At 38.7% G+C, this 23,541-nt stretch overlaps 1 protein-coding gene and 1 long non-coding RNA gene across 3 annotated transcripts; one reads left to right on the top strand and one right to left on the bottom strand.

Moving 5' to 3' along the window:
• PEX1 (peroxisomal biogenesis factor 1) lies at window positions 1-21,568 on the top strand. 2 transcript variants are annotated; one of them, XM_077302926.1, is made up of 24 exons: window positions 1-298; window positions 1,255-1,398; window positions 2,325-2,408; window positions 2,625-2,739; window positions 2,832-3,607; window positions 4,481-4,600; window positions 5,634-5,757; window positions 6,319-6,416; window positions 7,106-7,200; window positions 7,773-7,905; window positions 8,537-8,633; window positions 9,760-9,930; window positions 10,606-10,760; window positions 12,836-13,025; window positions 13,699-13,865; window positions 14,517-14,651; window positions 15,620-15,684; window positions 15,900-16,042; window positions 16,120-16,223; window positions 17,112-17,288; window positions 18,484-18,714; window positions 19,607-19,804; window positions 20,044-20,174; window positions 21,295-21,568. In XM_077302926.1, exons 1-24 carry the CDS (start codon window positions 185-187, stop codon window positions 21,371-21,373), a joined length of 3,846 nt encoding a protein of 1,281 aa, XP_077159041.1. In that variant the 5' UTR covers window positions 1-184; the 3' UTR covers window positions 21,374-21,568. The 2 variants fall into 2 exon arrangements, with proteins under 2 accessions (XP_077159041.1, XP_077159042.1); XM_077302927.1 differs by lacking the exon at window positions 2,325-2,408.
• LOC143820308 (uncharacterized) lies at window positions 18,600-23,485 on the bottom strand. Its single transcript, XR_013225303.1, has 3 exons — window positions 23,332-23,485; window positions 23,029-23,088; window positions 18,600-18,731 (listed from the first exon to the last, which is right to left on the bottom strand). It is a non-coding gene; the product is annotated as an uncharacterized LOC143820308 (long non-coding RNA).
• Window positions 23,486-23,541: the final 56 nt, after the last annotated feature.

The following is a 23,541-nucleotide window of genomic DNA, read 5'->3' as shown; positions in this document are numbered from 1 at the left end:
GAATCCTTCCAGCCAATGGCAGAAAAGGACAATGGGGAGGCCGAGCCGCCCTATTGGTCGGCGGTCGGCCGGTCCCGGCGAGAGAATGGCCCTTTTCATTCGCTCGGTTCCCGCGGGCGAATAGGCGGCTGGCTGAGGCGGCGTTGAAGGGGCGCTGGGGGGGGTCTGAGCCGCCCCGGGGGCCATGTGGGGGGCGGGGGGGCCCGGAGTGGCGGCCGTGAGCGTCGCCTTCGGCGGCTCCCGGGACTGCTTCCTGCACCTGCCGCCTGCGCTGGCGTCCCGCCTCCGTCTGCAGCAGGTACAGCGGCGGGGCTGTCTTCCTCCGTGGCCTGGAGGGACCGTAGCCCCAGCCTCAGTGACGGTGCTTCGGGCTGTCCCCCCGCCGAGTGCCTTGGCAACCTTGACCCCCCCCCCTCCCCCCGTAATGGTTGCATCTTACCGTCGTCCCACTGTCGCGTTACTGTGGTAACAGGGTCCCCTTGGTACTATCCCTGGACAGAGTTGCACCTTCCATGTCCATTGAAGTTGGTGGGTTTAGGACGTGGGTTTGCTGTTTAGGATTGTACTGTTAGTACAAGGCTAGGGGGCAGTATGATTTCTAGAAGTTGTGCAGAATGTAGAAAGCCTTTTGAGTTGGGGTCCCACATTCACTGCACTGCTGGGAGTGAGGTGGCCCTGGCAGAAAATCTTAGTGGCAATAGAAGACATGGTCTTATATGCAGCAGCTGGAACATGTTCTAGCTTGCATGCATGTCCTGTGGGACATGGGCCTTGTGGCTCACCGTTGTTTTAAGGTTATTCTCTTGTTTAAAAGGTGCTGTGTACTTTGGCCCTAAGATAAGTATGCTACGGTTGATTTAGCTTCTGCCTCTCTCAAGTACTGCCTTCCTCATTTGAAAATGAAAGCATTTATTTTTTTAGACTACATAAATACTCCCAAGTTATACAGTTTTGTGTACCATCTAACTTACTAGTGATAACATTTATGTTGTTAAAGCAGTAACGTAAGGTTTGATTAGAAAGTGTGCATATATTTCAATTCCAAATTTAAAGTTCCCACCATGCATTGTCACCCCATCTCAAAATTTCCAGAAATCTTCCATCTCTACTCAGAATATCAGTAATTTGGGTTATGCTGGATTTATTAATCTTGGTTAGTCCTCTGTGTTTTTCCAGTATAACTGGTCGCACAAAAAATATTGTGAAAGGTATGTGTGGATATGTTGTTTAATTTTTGTTTGTTTTGTTAAATAGGGTCAAGCTGTGAAAGTTTCTTGGGGACATCAGCCAGTTTTCTTAGGCTGGATAGAAATCAGATACTGTGGTCAGCATGGTGAAAACACTGTTGAAATAAACAGACAACTAGCAGAGAAGCTTGGCATCGCAGAAGGACAACAGGTCTGTAATATGGATTTTTATTTGTGTACCAAGCAAATGCATTGGTTACGTTATTCTTAAGGATTTCATGTTGTCCCTGAACTGTGGGTTGTGCAACCATATGCAAGTATCTCAATGACTAACAGGTAGTGAGCGCTGTCAGTATTGACAGTACTGAACATCTGTGATGGGTGATCAAAAGTGACTGCATTGTTCTCCTTATGTGGCATGCTCTTCTGCATGTACAACCTAATCAGAAATGGAATTGTAACATTGAAACCTGTTTCAGTGCATGAGTCATCCTTGCTTTATCAGGGTGATAGTCTGCGATTAATGCATGCACAAGCAAACGTGTATACACCAGGTTTGTTTGACCAGATCCTGTGCCTAACTGCTTTTTAAAATATGGAGAGGTTTAGAAGTGGCTTGAGGATTTTTGAAGGCACAATGTAGCAATCTTGCTGAAATCAAACAGCTATTGGTTTTGTCAGTGCCTGGATACAAGTTTTGGAAACCAGATGCATACTGCCTTAGGTTCCATGACTGGAGAACAGCAGGTTATATACTGATGATAAATATATTAGTTGGTGATGACAGTGTAATAAATATCCAACCTCCTTCGCTCCCACACTCTGATGCAAGCACTACTCTGTTATGCACATGCCTGTGAATAGTGCATCTCCTGGCAGTCCCATGATTCATCACTTAATGGGGGGGGTGTTGGTCTAGACCAGGGGTAGTCAAACAGCGGCCCTCCAGATGTCCATGGACTACAATTCGCTGGCAGGGGCTTATGGGAATTGTAGTCCATGGACATCTGGAGCGCCACAGTTTGACTACACCTGGTCTAGATAATAATGTATCTGTTTAGTTCCTAGTGTGTTGCATTTATATCAATATTGACAATTCTGTGAGTGGCTGTTTCATGAAGGTTTATTGTTTGTCAGATATTTCTCGAGCCTTGTTCCCAAGTCTTGTCCTGTCAGCAAGTAGAAGTTGAACCCCTTTCAGCAGATGATTGGGAGATACTGGTAATGAACAAATTTAATTAAATATATTTCTGATGCTTTTAACATTCAGTTTTAGTGTTCTTCCTACTTTCTTCTTTCTTCCAGAGTTCATATTTCTATGTATTACAGTTTCATACTCATGGCTCAAAATTAGTTCTTTATATAAGCATTCAGTTTTTATCATGAAACATCTCGAGTATAATAAAAGTTATCTAACATACTGTAAAATTATCATAGGAACTACACGCTTCTGCTCTTGAAAATCGCCTTCTTGATCAAATTCGAATAGTGTTTCCCAAAGCTATCTTTCCTGTGTGGGTGGAACAACACACTTGCATTTATATCCAAATTGGTAAGTATAGACAAAAGCACTTATGACATTTGTTACAGATAAATGATTGTGAAGTAGCATGTATAAAGGTTTTCTCTCTCTCTTAATTACAGTAACTCTAAGACCAGCTTCTCACTATGGGAGAATTGAACCTCGTACGGAGCTTTGCATACGGCCCAAAGTACGCGAGCAAGAAGAAAGCTCTACCACGTTGCCTTCTACCAAAAGTGACATTTTGTGGGACAATGCTTCTAAAACCAAATTGGATAAAAGAGAAAAAGCAAAGGAACTGTGTGCCAAAGAAACTAATTTAAGTATGGGAGTCCAAGATCATACGCTGAATGCAAAAGCGTTAAATTCAAATGTGCTGCCAAACATATGGAATTTAATAGGGAACATTTTCTCTTACACATTTGACAAGAAACAGGAAACTTCTGATGGAGCTGGTGAACTTAGCACTGTCAAAGGCAACCTGTTGAACTTGATTCACATGAATTCAATTTTCAGAGTATGTCAGACTCAGCCCCCCAGTGTGCACAGTATGTTGGCTGCATGTGCTTTTCAGAAACACAACGCCATTCATGTTTTCCCATGGAACCTGGAATTCACTACTTTAGACGCCGATACTAAAGTATCTTATGGAAAACTCAGTAAACTTCTCTCCCCAAGACAAAACTTCTCTCCCCATCATGAATCAAAACGAAATTTAACATCAAAGAAAGAAAAGCAGATGACTAAAATAGAAGACCAAAACCAATTCAAATCCAGTGAAAACAAAACATCTTGCGAGAGTTCTGTGGTACAAATAATATGGAATGGATTTGAAGATCTAAAGGATGCCATCATGTTTAACAACAATGTGGAACGATTGCATGTTGGAAGAGTTTGGGTTAGTCCAAGTTTTTAAGCTTGCAGGAAAACCATTAAATATATTCTATGATGTAGTTCTGTGCAGAATCAATAAAACTAAATAGCAAGAAGGTTCAATTTGTAATCTTTGTATACTGCTTTTTAACAGTTTTAGGAAGTCAGCTGACAAATCAAAATGTAACAAAGAAAGAAAAACAACTCTTAAAACAGAAATGGCAGCAAGTCGATTATGAATCTCAGATTACAGATCCTTATTTGAAAAATCTGGTAAAATAAATTTTCTTGGCTCTAGAAAGAGACAAATGATGAGAGAGTGTATTTTCAGCAACTGCTGATCTTTCATCTCCAAATTATCACCTGATTATAAGGAAGATTAATGCAGGAGAAATGCTTCCTTTGGTGTTCTAGGGTTAGACCATTTATGGAAACCCTCCATAGAGCACACTATAGTAATCTGATATGGAAGTCATCAAGGCATGAAAGTTAATAACCTGTCTCTGTGTTCCAGTACCTAGAATATCATCTAAAGCTGAAAAAAAGATACTTCAGGGAACATAATTATTTGGTATTCTAGAAGCAATGTTAGGTCCAGAAGAACTCATAATTTATGAATATAGCCCATTCAGGGAGAACATAAAGCTATCAGTTTTAACCACCGCTGGCAACTATATTCTGGTCTAATGGATGAAGAAGGACTTTAAAGGAACAGCTCACAAATAACCATTTTCAAATGCTAATTAGGAAATAATTTATTTTAAGAAATATTCTTAAATTATACAAAGGTATAGTACAACACAATACAATAAGGATATCTCAGTGGAATGTAAAACCTTTTGTGAAATAGTCTTAAAATGTGCTCTGATACGTCTTAATTTTTTAACCTGTATTTCAGATACCAGATGGCTTGAGAAAGAGGCTGCAGATCGAGATGCACACAGCTGTCAGACTCACTTCACTGAATTCAGATCCTAAAATCCCAGGATCTTTGAAATTGTATCCCAAGAGCACTTTAGTGAGTTTGTATTTTCTTAGATTCACATTTTTCTCAATTGTTCTAATTTTGTCTCCATGTAGTTGGAGAATTTCATGTTGTTTAGCATTCTTTATTTCAGATACATTTTAATCTGTTTTTCCTTTTACTAAAGAAAATATCTTTTAAGTAGAAAATCTCTAGAAAGGGGGGGTTATAAAAGAATAGAGAGTGCTGGAGTAGATCACGCTGACTGGATCAGTATTATTGCCCCTATCTGCTCTTAAAACATTTTACTGCAATAGTAATACAATTGGTGAATGGAAACATTCATTCTCTCTATATAGAAATATGTTCCATACTTTTAATAGAAGTTTATTGGGATTTTATTTTGCAGATGATTTTTGCCCCCATAACACGAATGCTTCAACTCTGTTAAAGGGGAGGGATATTTTTACCCAGGCCTGCTGGCAAACCTATGTAATATGTGCCTTGAGACCTATCATACTTTAAATTCTATATCAGCCAGCTTGGTCAGGAGCGTGGACTTCTAATCTGGTGAGCCAGGTTTGATTTCCTGCTCCCCCACATGCGACCAGCTGGGTGACCTTGGGCTTGCCACAGCACTGATAAAGCTGTTCTGACCAAGCGGTAATATCAGGGCTCTCTCAGCCTCACCTGCCTCACAAGTGTCTGTTGTGGGGAGAGGGAAGGGAAGGCAAATGTAAGCCGCATTGAGACTCTTTTGGGTAGAGAAAAGTGGCATATAAGAACCAACTCTTCTTCTTCCGTAATATCAGGACTCTCTCAGCCTCACCTACCTCATAGGGTGTCTGTTGGTATTCTAGAAGCAAATGCCATCATGTTTTAAATTCTTACTATTTTTTTCAGTTTTGTAAACCAAAACAAGGAAGTCAGATATTAGGTATTTGGGAGATCATGGGTGAATCCTCAGGCACTGAATGGCCTCAACTATTAGCAATTTATCTTTTGGATCTTTTGTGTTTGAACAAACGTTTCTTGAGCAAAACTTTTTTTTAAAGATAACAGTCTCCCTGTGCTTTCTTCATTTTAGAATAAAGATATCCATGAAGATGACATTAAAAATGCCTTTAATTTGTGGCTGGAGGACTACAGTGTCACCATGCTTCCTTTGATAATAGAAGACAAAAGTGATATACAATTAGCTCTTAAAGATAGTAAGCAAAATTCTGTCCTGAGTTGTAATGACAACTGTGTTGCTAGCTGATTTTGAATGTTTCTTTGTGTTATATTTGCTTTTGATTAACTTTTAATTATTGATAATTGATTATTAAATTGAAATGTATTTACATATTACCAAAAATGTCAGTATATATATATATGTAAAGATATTGCAGTCCATTTAAGAGAACATACAGTGTAATAGTCAGTGAATTCTTAAGCAGAGTTACACACGGTAGTAACTATCCTTAAGATTTTTCTGAAATGCTACTCATCACTGTTAGAAGGAAAGGAGCATCATAGTATAATAACCCACCAAAACTAAAATACTTCAATACATAAAGCAGTTTACTCTCTGCTTCACTCTTCCACCAGATTTGATCCTTTTCAATCAATGCTTTAGTCAACAAATTAGTAGATAAACTTATACTCTGCTGTCTCAAAAAGTATCTTTATATATCTGTCACACTTTGTTTGTGCTATATTTGGTTAATTCAGTGTGTGTTACACAATCCTAAAATCAGAAGCAAGTTAATGTGTCCATTGTGTTTTGAAAGGCATGGAGGACTTTGTCCTTAGTATAATCACTTCTCCAGACACTGAAGAAAATACTTTCATCTTGAGTCCCAGCTTGCTGCAGAAAGCAAATATACAAGTAAATATCATTTATTAAAGGTATCCAGTTGATTAAATTATATTGCATTTGGCTAAAACAGCAAATTGTTTAATTTATTAGACAGAGTAATTTGTATTCATTTTCCTTATATCTCTCTATAACTCAAAGCGTTGGGGGGAATTTTTATATATAAATTCCATCAGAGCTCCGTCTCTGAAGTTCATGATTTAAGAGTATTTGGAGCAGCGGCTTCCCCTTCTAAAATGAGGTTATAGTCATATCTTTTTAAAAGGTGTACTGTTCATTCAGTTTTCTGAAAGTATTTAGTGACAGCTTTTGTCTTCAGTTTGAAAATGACAGATCAAAGCACGCTTGGAACTTAGGGGCTGGACATCCAAGGAAATGTGAACACAATGCGGTATTTCATATCTTATAAATCTGGTAGCGCAGCAATTTATTTTTCTGTCCCATGTGTATCCACGTCTCTAGCCTAGGGTGATTACATTGTGTTCCTGTGCTTCTTGAGGCACACGCATTCTTTCATGTGATTCCAGCTATATTAACCAAATCCCATGCTAAATTCTAGTACATAATAACCATCTGATTTACTTTTTACCAAAGCGTATGTATTGTATTTTTCCTCCCTTATTTATTCTGTAGGGGGATTTGACCTTCCTCTTACAAAAGGGTATTCAGCTCCTGAATAACGGTTGACTTATTTTGTGCAGGTCATGAAGCATCCTATGACTCCAGGAGCCAGTGATGGCGATGCACAGTCATCTTGTGACCAGGTTCTTCCATGGCTCAGTCTGAACTGTTTAGGGTGAGATGTTTTGATAGTATCACAAACCTGAACAGTAATAAAACGCTCAAAATTAAAAGAGATTTTTTAAAAAACATACGCAGTCATAAAACTTGAACATTCTGAGAGTCACCAACTCTGTAATCAGTGGGGAAAATATTTTTGGTCAAAACCTAGAGTTATTTTAATTTCACTGAGCCAAATGAAAAGAAAAACAGGCCTGTGCCAAGCAACAGTGTGCTTTCTCAAGAATAAGATTAAAATACAATAACACACATACAAAAACAAACTAGTGCTGTCTATTACAGGCTCTGCAGATCTGACTGCGCTCTCTTTAGCAATCTCTCTCTGTATGTGGTGTGCCATTATTACCTTCCTTGGAGAAGGTGCTTATGCCAAAAACATCCTGCAATTTTAGTGTTTATTTTGCAATTCTCACAACTATTGAGGGTATAACTGGCTGGACTTTATTGTTTGTTGCCTTTCAGAAGATTTCAGTGGACCATTTAAGGATAGTTTTATCAAGTAGTTCCTTTTAATTTTATTTTTACAGAAGATAAGGCATTCTATTTTTGTTAAATCTTGTTTTACAGAGGAGTAGATAAACTAGGATTATCATCATTTAAGCACATATCGCACAGCCTTTTGGGACGACCCCTTTCTCAAAAGCTGGCCACCATATCTGTAGGGCTGCGAAGCGGTGGTATCCTGATCACTGGAGCAAAGGTGAATTGTTTCATCAACATATATGCATCTAAGAAACACTGGTTTCTGTACTTAATCTCTTCTGTATGCCCAAACACTCATTTCTCATCAGCTTAATGAAATGGTTAAATATAAATTAAATGAGATCTTGAATTATACAATGTATTCCTTTTCCCACTGTAGAATGATATTCTACATTTTAGGGATTTATGCAACCTTTTGAAGGGTGCATGTAGACTGTTCCCCCTCCCCTTTTCTTATAGTCCATCTATGTGGGTGTTTACTTTCTAGCAATTAACTGTCTGAGTGTATTGAAGAAAATTAAAGCTTTCTGGCTCTTCTGATGCCATCAATTTGGTTGTACAAACTGGGCACAGTAGGTTTTAGTGCAGCTACACCTAATAACAGAATTTGGTTGGATGACAATGTCTAGTCCCTGATCACTGCTTGGTCAGGTGAATCCTCTGCTTGAAGGTACAGCAGAAGTTTGAGTCTCCTGCTTTTAGTTATTGGTTGTCTGCAATAAACTCCTGGAAGCTTTTGTCCTTTCAGTGTTTTTTCAGAGCAAAAAGAATCCATAGGAAAAAAATAGTAGCTTATTTTGTTCATTTTATAAGGTTTTAACACACACACACACCGGTTTATTTTACAGGGAAGCGGCAAGTCAACTTTAGCAAAGGCCCTCTGCAAGGAAGCCCTGGATACTCTGGATGCTCACGTGGAAGTAATTGACTGTAAAGCCTTAAGAGGTATGAGTAAAATTCATGCCCTTTGTGCCACACTTGTCAGCACACAAAGTATTTTATTATTTTTTCTCAAATTCCAACTGGAGCTATAAGAATTCAGTTACTATAAGACAGAAGTGTTTTATCAAGGTCGCTTCATAAGCATCGGCAAAGAACTTGGAGCTCTCATTTCTAATCATAGAATCATAGAGTTGGAAGGGGCCATACAGGCCATCTAGTCTAACCCCCTGCTCAACGCAGGATCAGCCCTAAGCATCCTAAAGCATCCAAGAAAAGTGTGTATCCAACCTTTGCTTGAAGACTGCCAGTGAGGGGGAGCTCACCACCTCCTTAGGCAGCCTATTCCACTGCTGAACTACTCTGAAAATTTTTTTCCTGATATCTAGTCTATATCGTTGTAATCACAGCATTCTGTACAGCCCACTACACTGGCTTTGATCTTCATCTCTTCTTTCAATTTCTATACTCTTATGTGTGATTAGCCAGAATCTCCTTCTTGAACAGCAAAGCTGTTTTCCCATTTTTCTCTTTTCCCATTTCTCCAGTGGGGAATATCTGATTTTACCATTTGTGCTTGTGGTGTTGTTTTGTGTCAACTGGAGGGCTCTCTGCATCTTATCCCGTTTTTTAATAATGGCGAAAATGTCCCAGCATCTTTTGGTGTCATTGCAATAAAGAAGACTGGCTCCCCTGCCTTTACCTTTGCTGCCCATATCATAATGTGAGGAAGATGCTACTTAATATTTATGTAGCCCCTTAGATTGTTCAGGGTGGTTGGCAAACATGAATCCTTACTTAGCCCCACATTGCAAAGGTGATCAAGGGAGTTGAGGCAGAATTTAGAGAATTTGCTTAAGATGAACTAATGAATTCATACCAGGAATGAGACTTGAACCAGGGTTTTCCTGAGTTGTAGCTCAGCCTGTTTGTTATTGTATTGCACCATCTCTCCCTACATATTACAGAGAAAGAAGTGGGGGTAATTGTAAGAAATAATTCCAGAATAGCTTTGTATTGGCTTCCTGGTGCAACTAGAATTTGGGGCAGAATCCTGTGTGTCTAGGTTGTCGTCATAATCTTGAAAAATCATTTTACCTCTATATTGTCTATGGTATCTTTTTGGTTATAGGGAAAAGATTAGAAAACATACGGAAGAAACTGGAAGAGGCATTTCTGGAGGCAGTTTGGAGACAGCCCTCAGTTATTCTGTTAGATGATCTTGATCACATGGTTGGGATTCCCCTTTCTCCGGAGCACGAGAACAGTCCTGAAGCTGTCCAGAGCACTCGCCTTGCTCATGGTAACAGCTTGCTTCCTCTGTTTGTTTTGTTTTTAAAACTGCTCCTCATTAACTCTTCTGTGAACTTTTTAAATATCTCCTGAAACATTTTATATTTGACAACCAGGGCCAAGGCTTCTTGGCCCTGGCCACTGCCTGGTGGAATGAGCTCCTGGAAGAGCTGAGGGCCCTGATGGAGCTTTCTGGGTTCCGCAGGGCCTGCAAGACAGAGCTCTTCCGCCAGGCGTACGGTTGAGGCTACGCTGGAGAGCGGGGAAGTATGATTGGGTCCCTCCCTTCCTTTTGTAATCTGTAACCCCTAGGCCAACCTCGCCTGGGGTCATCTATTCTGACACCACGACTGCGAGCAGAAGAGTTGAGGCTCCTGATGGGAGAGTTGGATATTGACTGTTACCGCCACCAAATTGTCTTGATTATATTAATTGTATCTTGTTTTAATGTTTTTAAAAATATTTTTATGTAAACTGCCATGAGCCAGCCAGGCCGAGAGTGGCACTCTATAAATATAAAATAAAATAAATAAATAAACTAGGCATTGAAAAAGATAAGTTACATTTCTGTGAAACTTGAAAAAGATAAGTTACATTTCGGCGAAAACAGATGCAGTGGCTCTTTGTGTGGTCATCAGTATATCGATGGTTAAAAGATTGAGTTCATTTGTTTTACCACTTCTAGTGTTGAAAGATTTGATAAAAGAAGCTACTTGCACGTGCAGTTTGATTACACTGATTGCCACAAGTCCATCTGAACAGTTACTACACTCTTCCATCGTGTCTGCCCAAGGAAATCACTTATTTCAAAGCTTCCAACATATCCAGGCTCCAAATCAGGTAAATGCAACTCCTAGTAGTTAGTTAAGCCCAGTTGGATTTTTTCCTGAGTAATTTGAGGTCACTGTATTAACACATATTGTGAAGAGATTGCCTGTATTTTCAAATAAAGATGTGAGCACTCCCTACCTTAATGTACAAGTTGGTACTAACAGGTAGCCAATAAGAATAAACAGTAGTAGTAGTATATTTTTATAGCCCGCCACCCAGATTTTACCAAGGAATTTATTATTTATTTATTTATTTTCTTGGATTTTTATACCGCCCTCCCATACAGCCCAGGGCAGTTGCCACATCTCACACGCCCAACATGCTGTGCAAAACAACTAAAAGACTGGTTGATGCTGCACACCTCCAAGGGCATCTCCTTCCCTGCTCACCTTCCCTGCTTCAGCTAGTGATGGGCTAGCTTGGAAACACCTTCCATAGATACCTCAGGTTATTTGCCAAATAACATTATTTGCTATTAAACTAGTGGAGTTATTTGTTGAAATCTGAAATGAAAGAAGGGGAAAGTGATATATTGCTTCAACTTAAACCAACACACCCCTTAATAGCCAGCAAAACTCAGTTTGGCCTAAATTCCTGCCCCCAGTCACTAGGCAGTGTACAATATCCCATAATTAACTACAGATCACTTTAAGTAAGATAAAGGAAGGTTAATGGGGAAAAGGTTGGGGATAGGGAAATCAGATTCTGTCGATTCACATGGCACAATAGTAACCAAATTAAAGAACTGTGTAATTCAGAGTGGGTGGGTAACTCAGGAACCCTAGTCAGGGATGGCCAAACTGTGGCTCTCCAGATATCCATGAACTTCAGTTACTATCATTAAGCTGGTAGGGGCTCATGATAATTGTAGAGTCTCAAACAGCTTTGCTGATTTCCTTCATTGGTAATTTGAACATAGACCACCTCTCTGTTCTGACTGCTCTATTCACTTCCTGTCCCTGCTTCCACTCAAAGAATCCATTTCCCACCGGCCATGAGAGATCAAATTTCTCATTCAGTATCCTTTTCTTACCCATCCCCAATGTACTCCTTGCCATACTTGCACACATACACACACTTTTTCAAAATCAGTTATTTCATTCCTACCTCAGACCTTTCCCTCTGAGAAAAGAGTTTGGTCTCTGACTGGCCATTCTTAGGTGGGGATGGATGGTCTGCAGCTGAGATGAACACAAGTGCTCTACCTAGATCATGGCAAATGTGTTCTGGAGAGATGCAGCTGGCATGACTAAGGTCTCCAAACACTGCAGCGACTGGCTGGTTTCCAAGATTAACTGCCTTGTTGTTGTTGTTAGGTGCGAAGTCATGTCCGACCCATCGCAACCTCATGGACAATGATCCTCCAGGCCTTCCTGTCCTCTACCATTCCCCAGAGTCCATTTAAGTTTGCACCGACTGCTTCAGTGACTCCATCCAGCCACCTCATTCTCTGTCTTCCCCTTCTTCTTTTGCCCTGAATCGCTCCGAGCATTAGGCTCTTCTCCAGGGAGTCCTTCCTTCTCATGAGGTGGCCAAAGTATTTGAGTTTGAGTTTCATCTTCAGGAATTAACTGCCTAGGCACTATCAAAATAGTGTCAAATTCTGTTGAAAAATTGGATCAACACAACGGGTTTCAGTTACTTGACATCAGGGGGAAAAGTTACTATGATTAATTCTCATGTGAAAAGCCACCTTTGTGTAGTGGTTAGGATTGCGGACTTCTAATCTGGTGAGCCAGGTTCGATTCTGCGCTCCCCCCATATGCAGCCAACTGGGTGACCTTGGGCTCACCACAGCACTGATAAAGCTGTTCTGACGGAGCAGTGATATCAGGGCTCTCTCAGACTCACCCACCTCACAGGGTGTCTGTTGTGGGGAGAGGAAAGGGAAGGCAAACGTAAGCCGCCTTGAGACTCTTTTGGGTATTAAAAAGCAGCATATAAGAACCAACTCTTCTTCTTAAAGTTGACTCATCCTTTTGTTTGTTTTCAGAATTAATCATTCTGAATTACTTTCTAATATATTTTTGTTCAGTTCTTTGTTGTTGGATAGCAAATACAGCTGTTGTATGTTCTGTCTCCAGGGTCAGAGGCATGAAATACTTAATTCCATAATGAAAAATAAACTTAATTCCAGTCTAGACAGATTGGTTGATCTTGATCTTCATCAAATCGCTAAGGAAACAGAAGGATTTGTGGCTAGAGATTTGACTATGTTAGTTGATCGTGCCATACATTCATTTGTTTCTAGTAGGAGACCATTAAGAAAAGAAGGTATGTACTAAAGTTTTGATTTTACTCCTTAACTGTTATTTTGCTGCACTGTTAATGTTTTAATGGTTCAAATAAAGGGCTAATATTTTAAGTAATAATTAGAAGGCTAGATGGAATTTCTTGCCATTGCCTTAAGAGGATGCAGTAATTATTGCAGAGCAAATTCAGGTAATCTGAGAGTTATGCTAATGTAGCTTTCTTCAACAATGGAAATCACCCATTGCTGTAGCTATTGATTATTGGTTGAGATGTTTGTTTGGCCAGCAAGTAATTTGTATTCAACGAATGAAATATTCCTGAGAATCTCCAAGATATCAGACAGCACTGTTTGGGATTATTTAGGGAGCTAAGCAGTCTATTCTTCCCCCTTCTTATCATTTAAATTCCAGTATGCATCTCTATCTTTACTACATAGATAAATTACAGTATCACTCAAAATTTTTAATTTTGGGGATATGTTATGGTTTTGGCAGAGTTTTCTACTTGGAGTAAAGAAAAGTAAAAAAAATTCTGAAATTACAAATAAAGTGATTACAGTAAAACATATTATTGAATTTAGTCAGTTATATAGTTAGCCTGTGTCACAGAAGTTTCATCTGTTATGTTCAGTTGTGCTAAAGGCAGGGGGATTGCTTCGATTTTGTGATTATTTTACTCTCATCCATTTTAACAGATCTGATTCTGTCAACATCAGACTTTCAACAAGCTTTAAAAAGTTTCATCCCAGCTTCTTTGAGAAATGTTAACCTCCATGAACCTCAAGACTTTGGCTGGGATAGGATTGGTGGTCTTAAGGAGGTCCAGCAGATACTAATAGATACAATCCAGTTACCTGTAAAGGTATTGTTCCTTTTTGAACTATAATATATTACTTTGTGTTTGCTAGTTGTTGAGATTTTAGAAAAAAACTATACCTTTTGGTACTTGGGTATCAGGTACTTAATTTAAAATGGAAATATGCATATGGGCAAGGGTTTTTTCTGTCATTCAAGATAGGAGCAAAGGGGGCATGAGGAAAGTCTACATCTGTGACTGTTTTTTGCTAGTCGTTGCCTGGGTAGAAATTAAGCATTTTATTTACTTTATATTTATTATTATTATATTTATAGCTTACTTCTCTCACTGAGACTCAAGCTAGATTGCACAGTGTAAATCTGTGTAATCAAAAGGATGAGACATCTGATAAGCAATGGTGATAATATACACTCAGCCCCTGTGTACTGGTTAGAGACCCAGTTGTAAATTCTTACTATGCCATGGAAGCTTTCTGGATAACCAGTCACACATTTTCAGCCTAACCTGTGTCAGAGTTGTTTGGGGGATAAAATGGAGCTGAGGAAGCTGCTTAGGGTCTCCATTTGAACGATGGAGTATAAAAATGGGCTAAATAAACACAACTGTACAATAGATTAACAATAGTTTGAGTATTTCTATGCTGTGTTTTATCAAGAAAATATGTGTTCGAAAGCAGATGACTTTGTATATTTTCAGTATCCAGAATTATTTGCAAATCTGCCCATACGACACACAACAGGAATCTTATTATATGGAGCCCCAGGAACAGGAAAAACTTTATTAGCAGGAGTAGTTGCTCGAGAAAGTGGAATGAATTTTATCAGCATCAAGGTAACAGACTGAATTTTTTCAGAGTTTGTTGTATTAAGTGGTAATAAATGCCTTACATATGTCAGTATCCAGTTAAATTACAAAATGCCTATGCTATATATTTTTTTCAGAACTTTTGGCAGATCCTCCAAATTGCATTTTAAACTTGAATGAGCTTCATCAATAGTAGACATATGTATCTTCTGCCTGATCATCTCAGTTATGATTAGACTAGACAGTTTTAGAGAGGAACAAACCAACTATGTCATTAGAAGGGCTGATATTACAGCTAAAGCTCACTTATTTTGGAAACATCATGCGATCAATTTCGCTAGAAAAATCATTAATGCTCGGCATGGTCAGTGGCAAAAGGAAATGTGGTCACCAAAGGATCCCCTGGTTCAACAAGACATTACAGGGATGACCATGACCATGAATCACCGAGGGTCAGACACGACTGAATGGATCCCTTACAGCAAATAGAATAATTCAAACTGATCCCTTACAAGATATAGAAAAATGCTTAAATATTTGTTGTCCCATGTATAATCTTAATTTTGTATGGCAACTGGAATAAATTGTCTCCATCTTTTGCTTGTGAACTAATTAGTTTGGCAAAGAAACATATGTTTTCTCGTTATTTTTCCTTTCACTGGCCCACTTCCTACCAGTCTTTTCACTTTTTCTGTAATAAATTGTCTAACTCTGCATTTTCAATAGATTAGATGAACAAACTGACAGAGCCAATTTCCTGTTCCGGATACAACCAAATACTTTATTTATGATAGATCATGTTTGCCTGTTGTGTATTTTCCCATTTTAGAAAGCAAATGTCATATTTTAAATATCCTATTTTGGCAACAACGTAAATGTTACTTCTTTTGGTTATGAAATGCTATTCTATTACCTTTGGATTCTTACACTGCTTTATAAATATAAAATCAGACAGTTTGAATTGTTAAGAGTTCATTTCATCTTTCTTTTTGCAGGGACCAGAACTCCTTAACAAATACATTGGAGCAAGTGAACAAGCAGTTCGAGATGTATTTAACAGGTTGGCTCCTGAGAGGGATTGGTGATGGTGGTGGTAGATTGTGTTCATGATCGGTGCTAAAAATAGCTATGTGGATCTACTAGAGATTAACATGAAGAAACCAGGCCAAGCGGTGTATGTCAGAGAGGTGTGAAATTGCAAGACTTGCTGATATCACATGTTCAGTCTTGGCAGGTTGACTTCATTATTTTGGTCCGAATTGCATTGTTTTGCAGAGCACAGGCAGCCAAACCCTGCATTCTGTTCTTTGATGAATTTGACTCTCTTGCTCCTCGCCGAGGTCATGATAACACTGGAGTCACTGACCGAGTTGTTAATCAGCTGCTGACTCAGTTGGACGGAGTAGAAGGCTTAGAAGGTAATGATTTAGTTGTCATTTCCTGTTTGAAGGATAAAAATTAGCAGGTCTGCTATAACATTATTTCTTTTTCTAAGGGGTTTATGTACTTGCGGCCACTAGTCGTCCGGATTTGATTGATCCAGCTCTTTTGAGGCCTGGTCGGCTTGATAAGTGCCTGTATTGCCCACAGCCTGATCAGGTAAAGGAACAAAACACTGAACCAGGAATTAAGGGTTTTTTTAATTTAACAAAACTAGGCAAGATGAATCAGACCCATTGCTGTGTGATCCCTGATGGTTTCTCTACCATGTATGACTGAGAGACTACATAGATGTAAATCTGGAGTTTTATGTCATGCTGAATCAGATCTAAGTTCAAAGCAGAAACAAAAGGAGAATGATACTGAGTTTAGTATTAGTGGAAATCCATCAAGAGTTCTGTGCAAAGAAAATTATTTTAGGGTTTTTTTTCATTGACTATTTTGAAAACTGCTTAGGTCTTAAACAACCAAAGTTAAGGACTTTTTGTCAATCATATTTCACTGGTCTTGAAATATAATATCACACCACTAAGGCAAAATAGCAGAGTGCATATATGAGCATTCATTTATTTTTACTACTATACTATGACAGGGACACATCATCATAATTTCATTTTGAAATGAAATTCAGGAAAACTCCAGTGCTGAGAATAAATCCTGTAGGGCATTATTATGTATATATTCTTGATTTTTGTTTATTCTACACTGAGCATTCTGTTTTTTTAGAAGGTTGGGTGGAAGAGGATGAAGCATAACTAAGTTAGCGAGTAAGGCTAAATGTCTACCTGAAAGTGACTGGAGGCTCCAAATAATTTTTTGTATGGTTGTATTTTAAATAGTGTTATCAGAAGGTTCAGCCATTTTTCCTCTGATATTAAAATACAAATTAAATTTCCCATTTGGAAGCAGATTATTTACTTTGTGTCTTGACCCATGCCTGTTTAACTTCACCAAATTATCTTTCCTTACAAGAGAGAAATTTGGTTCTTAAGATACCTAAAGGCAAGAAATCCATATTTTAGTAATCTAAAGAATTTTTTTCCTTAGACTTCCAGATTTGAAATTCTAAAAGCACTGAGCCGCTATCTGCCTCTGGCACATGATGTCGATTTTCACCATTTGGCAGCGAAAACTGAGTATTTCACAGGAGCAGACCTAAAAGCTTTACTGTACAATGCCCAGTTAGAGGCAGTACATGCCAGTTTGGGCTCAGCCTTGCCCCAGGTGAGTGCGCTTAAAGAATTTCCTTATACACTTTTTGCTAAATTCCTATTTAGCTCTCTACATAGGGCAAATAGGTCAAAGGATAAATAGACACAAATCTGACCTCAAGAATCACAGAATTCATAAACCTGTAGGACATCAACTCACAGCTGACTTATTTATTTATTAAATTTATTACCCACCATTCTTGTGAAATGTCTTGCAGTAAGTTACAGAATAAAAACCCCACATCACATAAAAACATTAAAACATTAACATTGCAGAATAGTAGCTCTGGCAGCAAGTAGAAAAATCAAAGTCATCTTACATCCCCCCTTGTACATCCTCTACTCTCTCAACACCTCAAGGTACAGATTTCTAGGGGTTCCAAATTGTTCTAATCTGAGGAAGGGGCCCAGTGGATCTTCTGTGTCCTGGTCAACCAAAGACCTGGCAGAAGAGCTCTGTTTTACAGGTCCTGCGGAACCATGAAAGCTCTTCCAGAAGTTCATTCCACCAGATCGAGGCCAAGACCAAATAGGTCCTGGCCCTGGTTGAGGTCAGGTGAGCTTCTCAGGGCCCAGGAACCTCCAACAAATTAGTATCCACAGACTGTAAAGCCTTGCAGGGAGACTAAGGCGATAGGTGGACCCTAATGCAACCCGAAGAGTCTTCATGGCACGAGACACTCTGTGTACCAGTGTAACACATAAGGAGAATGGTCCTTTGAAACCAGACATTTAAGAACTAAAGGGCCTCTTTTCATGTCCCAAAGCAATGCTAAATCACAGGGCTGAGAAGGCTATTCTATTCAATATCCAATCTCTATGGGTTAACAGCCTCTGCCTGAAGAGAAGTCTGAAGGTGAGTACTTCTCTGAGTTTAGAAGAAATATATGGATCAAAATTGTGAACAATTAGGCCAACCAGAGATTTTTCTGTGCATATATCTGCAGCAGTGAGAACACAGCTGAGAAAGTAAAACTTGTGCATTTTTTGCAAATCTGAAAACTAAAGCAAATTTTCAGACTTTAACAGACAAGCGTATGTGACACCAGCAAGCAAAAAGGAACTACTGGGGAGGGGGAGGAGAGAGAATACGCCCTTTCTTCTGCTGACACATTTCTGGATCCAAGCCATCATAGATTTGATTTGAAATTATTAGAAATGTACACTTAATAGTATTCACTGTTTGCAATTATGTTGTTTTCATCCAGGACACGGGTTCTAGTTCAGATAGTGATATCAGTCTGTCTTCAATGGTTTTCTTAAACCAAAGCAGTGGGTCAGATGATTCTGCTGGAGATGGAGAAGGAGGGATGGAACAATCTCTGGTCTCCCTTGAAATGTCTGAGTTGCTTCCTGAAGATCCAAGGTCCAACATATATCGTCTTTATTTTGGAAGTTCCTATGAATCCGAGCTTGGCAATGGAACGCCTTCAGAAATGGTAACCAGTTTCTTTCCCTTAATTGATATTTTAGGGTCAGAAGACAACTTTTGTTTCTATTAAAATTTAAATGCCTTAAATTTAAAGGAAATTATTTATGGGCAGTATGTTTCATAATTTTGGGTCACCCCTGCCTATGTACTTCCATATGATTTCCCTTGTAGAAGAACAAAAGGAAAGAACTGTTGGAGGTTAACTAATATATATATATATATATATATATATATATATATATATATATATATATATATATATATATATATATATATATATATATAATTTGTCTCATTTTTAGAAATATTGTACAGAACAGGAGAGATGTACTTTAAACATACAAACACTTACTGGAAGAGGCATCCATAACTCATCTACGGTTGACCATGTGAAGCCGTTTTGTAATGAGTCAGACCATTGATTCATCCAGCTCAATACTGGTGATTTTGACCAGCTGCTCTAGAGTTTCAGGCAGAGAAACCTCTTGTACCTGATCTCCTGGAGATGCCACAGAATAAGCCCCAGCACCATCTGATTACAAAAGCACATAGATCCATAATCCTTCCTCAGCCGCAACAACAACTTTTGTCCTCTCTTTAGTTCTTATCTGTCTTTACCCCTCATTGTTGCTTCCTTCCTGTTCCCCCCTTCCTCCTGCCTCAGAACAGATCACAGCAGAGTCTCTTTTAAATACAGAATAGTTTTAAAAAATGAAACATTTTCTTCATTATTTAATTTTTTCATATTGCAAACAACTTGCCTAATTGATTAAGCATTTCCTGAAGGTTGTCGCATGGATAATGCATCTTGTGGTTTGAGGATTTTTATCGAAATATTTGCTATGATTACAATGTTGCTATTTCAAATAATTTTCTTCCCTTTGTTTTGGTTGCTGTAGAGTTCTCAGTGTTTCTCTGGACCAAACTCCATAAATCAGGATTTGACCAGCCTGTCTTTGAAGGACTTAGTATCATCTCAGCCTCTAGTGTTAAGAACAACCTTACAGGACAGTTACCAAGAACTTCATCAAGAACAAATAGAACAACTCAGGGCTGAAATCAGTGCTATCAAGGCCAACTACAGGAACAGAAATGGAGTATGGACTAATTTAATTTAATCATTTACACAGTTGCTTTTTTAAACTCTTTAATGTGTAGGTGACACAGCTCCCTTGTTAGACTGTGCTTTTGCAATTACAATCTGCTAAAACCATATTTCAGATAACAAGTGCACATTCAGAGAATTCTTTTATATTTAACATGGCTTGTTTAAATATGCTTAAAATACTACTATTTACTTTTCTGTTTCTTAGTATTGTTTGCATGTTGTTTTTAGGAGGAAGTCACTCCAAGTCAATCAGCACCAATCAAGAATACTTTAAATATTACTCAGTCTCACCTAATGACGGCACTTGGAAACACAAAGCCATCTATTAGTCTGGATGACTGGAATCATTTTGCTGAACTGTAAGTATATCTTTGTAAAGGAAATAATACACAATTTGTCCTTGCATGTTCTGGAAAAGTAGCTATTTTAATGTGTTGTAATAATGGAATTTAAGTGTCAGAAGGATAAATAGCTACACAATGACATGAGAAAGGTGAAGTTATCTACTCAAGACCTCAGTTTGGAGAGTCAAAGCTTAAGAGAACATTTAAAAAATAAATTATATGTGCAGCCATGCCTAATGAGGCACCATATTGTTAATGGATACTGTTGCTGAACAGACATTGAGATCTCCATGTTATTATTGATGGGCATTGTGCAGCAGATTTGGAGATTGGAGTAATTGGGTTAGCACGGTGCAGGGGAACCCATGCTGGACAGCCAGTGGTATCCAAGAGAGCTGATGACATTATTGGTCCATGCCCATGTGGGGAACTACTGTCCTTTTACTAAACAATGTCTGTGTGATGCTCAGATGTTAGGTTGTGAGTCCCCTGCCATTTTTGTCACTGTTTACCAGTGGCAGCCACTTATTGCCACTTGACCAGTCCTTGCTCCTTTCAAGGCATTCTGTATTCAGTCTAAGTTAGTTTTTACCACACTTTGCAAAATGCTCTGTCCTTCCTGAGATTTCTTAGGAGTTCAGTGATGTATGGCTTTAGAGAAGGTTATTGTCTGTGGTTGTAGAGGGTTTTGATTTGGATTTTATATTTATATATATATATATATATATATATATATATATATATATATATATATATATATATATATATATATATATATATATATATATATATATATATATATATATATATATATATATATATATATATATATTATATATATATTTATATTTATATTTATATATTTATATACAACTTGTCTGTTTATGGTAGGCAGCCCTGATTTTTATTGAATGGAGGAGGCATATGGTTGAAGAATATGTTGTTGTTGTTGTTGTTGTTGTTGTTGTATGTAAACTGCCTTGAGCCATATAGAAGAGCAGTATAGAAATCAAATAAATAAAATAAAATAAATAATAAATATGTCACCAGTATTTCTAGTTTTCGGAATAGTTTTGTTGCTGATGAATTAACTGTAAAGATACCTAGTATTAATATGCTGCATTTCATTTTTTAGCTATGACCATATTCAGAATCCAAAGAAGGGGCCCACTGGAGCAATTTTCAAACCAGGACAAAAAGTGACACTTGCTTAATTGCTATTAATGTGATTATGAACACTAAGTAACTTTTGCAGTGAAGGTTTACATGATTAAATCTTATTAAACATGGTTGTGTTAATTCTAAAAAATCATTTCATTGAATTTTTAATCATTGCAAAATGTTTTACATAATTTTAGTTTCCAAATTATGTCTTCCTACAAATCTACATTAAAATGTTTGGAATAATATTGGCTATTTTGTGTTTAAATTGTGAAAGATGAGATGCTAGTAATCCAAAAACTACATTCTCTTGCAATTCTCGTGCAAAAGCTGTACGATCAAAGAACTGCTGGCCATTAAATCAACTCTCCAGGCTATCACTTTGTATCATGTGACTAAATCTGAATACATAATATGATTTATCATATTTCATTTCTTCTCTCAATAACCTCATCTGAAGGAGGGAACTACAGGTTTCAAAAATATCTACCACTTCTAAACAGAAAATAGTATTTTATCCTTTGCCTGCACACAGACAACCAAATATTGCATTCCCTGGCCCAAGGCTACCCAGCAAGCTTCCGTGGCAGAGTGGGGATTTGAATCTAGTTTTCCTCAGTCCAACACTCTCTAACCTGTCATCATGTAACTTCTCAACTGTGACGATTTTATCTTCATCCCTGTATTAAGGACAGTATGGTTGCATGCTTGCATTGTTGGTACAGTAGTGCAGTCTTTATAACCATAAAGTATAACCATAAAGTGAAGAGCCATTATCTTTTCTTTGAAGTTTTTAGCCACATGGGTTTTCCTGGAGTACTTTTTTATTCCTTAGGATATTGTGCAAGTGATGCACTGTATTTGCTTGCTATTAGATGACTCCCTAATGAGCCTCTTGTGGCGCAGAGTGGTAAGGCAGCCGCCTGAAAGCTTTGCCCATGAGGTTGGGAGTTCAATCCCAGCAGCCGGCTCAAGGTTGACTCAGCCTTCCATCCTTCCGAGGTCGGTAAAATGAGTACCCAGCTTGCTGGGGGGTAAACGGTAATGACTGGGGAAGGCACTGGCAAACCACCCCGTATTGAGTCTGCCATGAAAACGCTAGAGGGCGTCACCCCAAGGGTCAGACATGACTCGGTGCTTGCACAGGGGATACCTTTACCTTTACCTTTAGATGACTCCCTATTTACACAGTCCCATGAAAAAATAGGAATTATCCAGGTTATTCAAAATCCAATAAAGAATTCTTTAATTTCTTCCTCTAGTTGTCCAAATAATAGTAAATATTCTTAATCATCCAAAGCAATTACACATAATCAAAATGGGTTCCCAGGTAAACATCCCGTTTTCCTTATCTTTATCAGTGATTGTGGCCCTTAATTATATTTTCACCATCACGTATTAGTTATCACTTCAGCACTATGCTCATCATATTTTGAGATCCTAATTTGACATACCTCCCTATTTACACACACATCTCTATTTACATAGAGCAATGCTCTCCTTGGCTGACCTCCCAAACCAGATTTGGATCTTTAAAAAAAACCAGACCAGCTTGACCCAGCTGGAAATGATATAAGGTTTCTTGGCTATTGCAAAGCTTTCTCATTTTATGCCTGTTTGGTCCAATTTTTGTTTGTTGCATAACAAGTTATACTCTTGAGAATTTGGTATGAAAACTATATGTGCAGTACATCCTGGGTATATTTACCCGTAAGCACATCGGAGGCCAGTGGGACTTGCTTCTTAGTCACCAGCATTTCACCCTTCCCTGCAAAGTTAAGAGAAATAGTTATCAGGTTCTGAGAATCATAGAATCATAGAGTTGGAAGGGGCCATACAGGCCATCTAGTCCAACCCCCTGCTCAACGCAGGATTAGCCCTAGCATCCTAAAGCAAGGCATCCTAAAGAAGGCAATGTGTTGTTGCATAGTGCCTGTATAGGGGGACTGGTTGGGGGCAGGCCTCCGAGTGTTAAAAATTCACCTCCTTTGGCACTGGATGCGATGCTTACCAAGAGAGTGGAGTCCCCTCTGCATTTGTGCCGGCCAATGAACCGCTAAATCAGTGGCGGTAGATCTACATGGCCTATTGGGTGTCTCTTCCCCTCCACCCCCCCGGGCCAAAACGTCGCCTGTTGCCAACGTGGCCACGAAGAGCCAAGCCAGCCGCCTCAGTTACAAGCATAACTCAGTGAAGCCACCTGAGGGGGGGGGGAAGGCGG

Source organism: Paroedura picta, chromosome 11 (genome assembly GCF_049243985.1).
Source record: "Paroedura picta isolate Pp20150507F chromosome 11, Ppicta_v3.0, whole genome shotgun sequence".
In the NCBI taxonomy this organism is placed as follows: Eukaryota; Metazoa; Chordata; class Lepidosauria; order Squamata; family Gekkonidae; genus Paroedura; species Paroedura picta.
Note: the sequence above shows the minus strand (reverse complement) of the source record. Positions and strands in the feature narration are given on the sequence as shown.

Coding starts and splice junctions, on each gene's coding strand:
- PEX1 (XM_077302926.1), top strand. CDS start 185: ATGTGGGGGGCGGGGGGGCCCGGAGTGGCGGCCGTGAGCGTCGCCTTC. Junction 5,758..6,318: donor ACAATTAGCTCTTAAAGATA/GTAAGCAAAATT, acceptor GTGTTTTGAAAG/GCATGGAGGACTTTGTCCTT. Junction 16,043..16,119: donor CGGAGTAGAAGGCTTAGAAG/GTAATGATTTAG, acceptor TCTTTTTCTAAG/GGGTTTATGTACTTGCGGCC.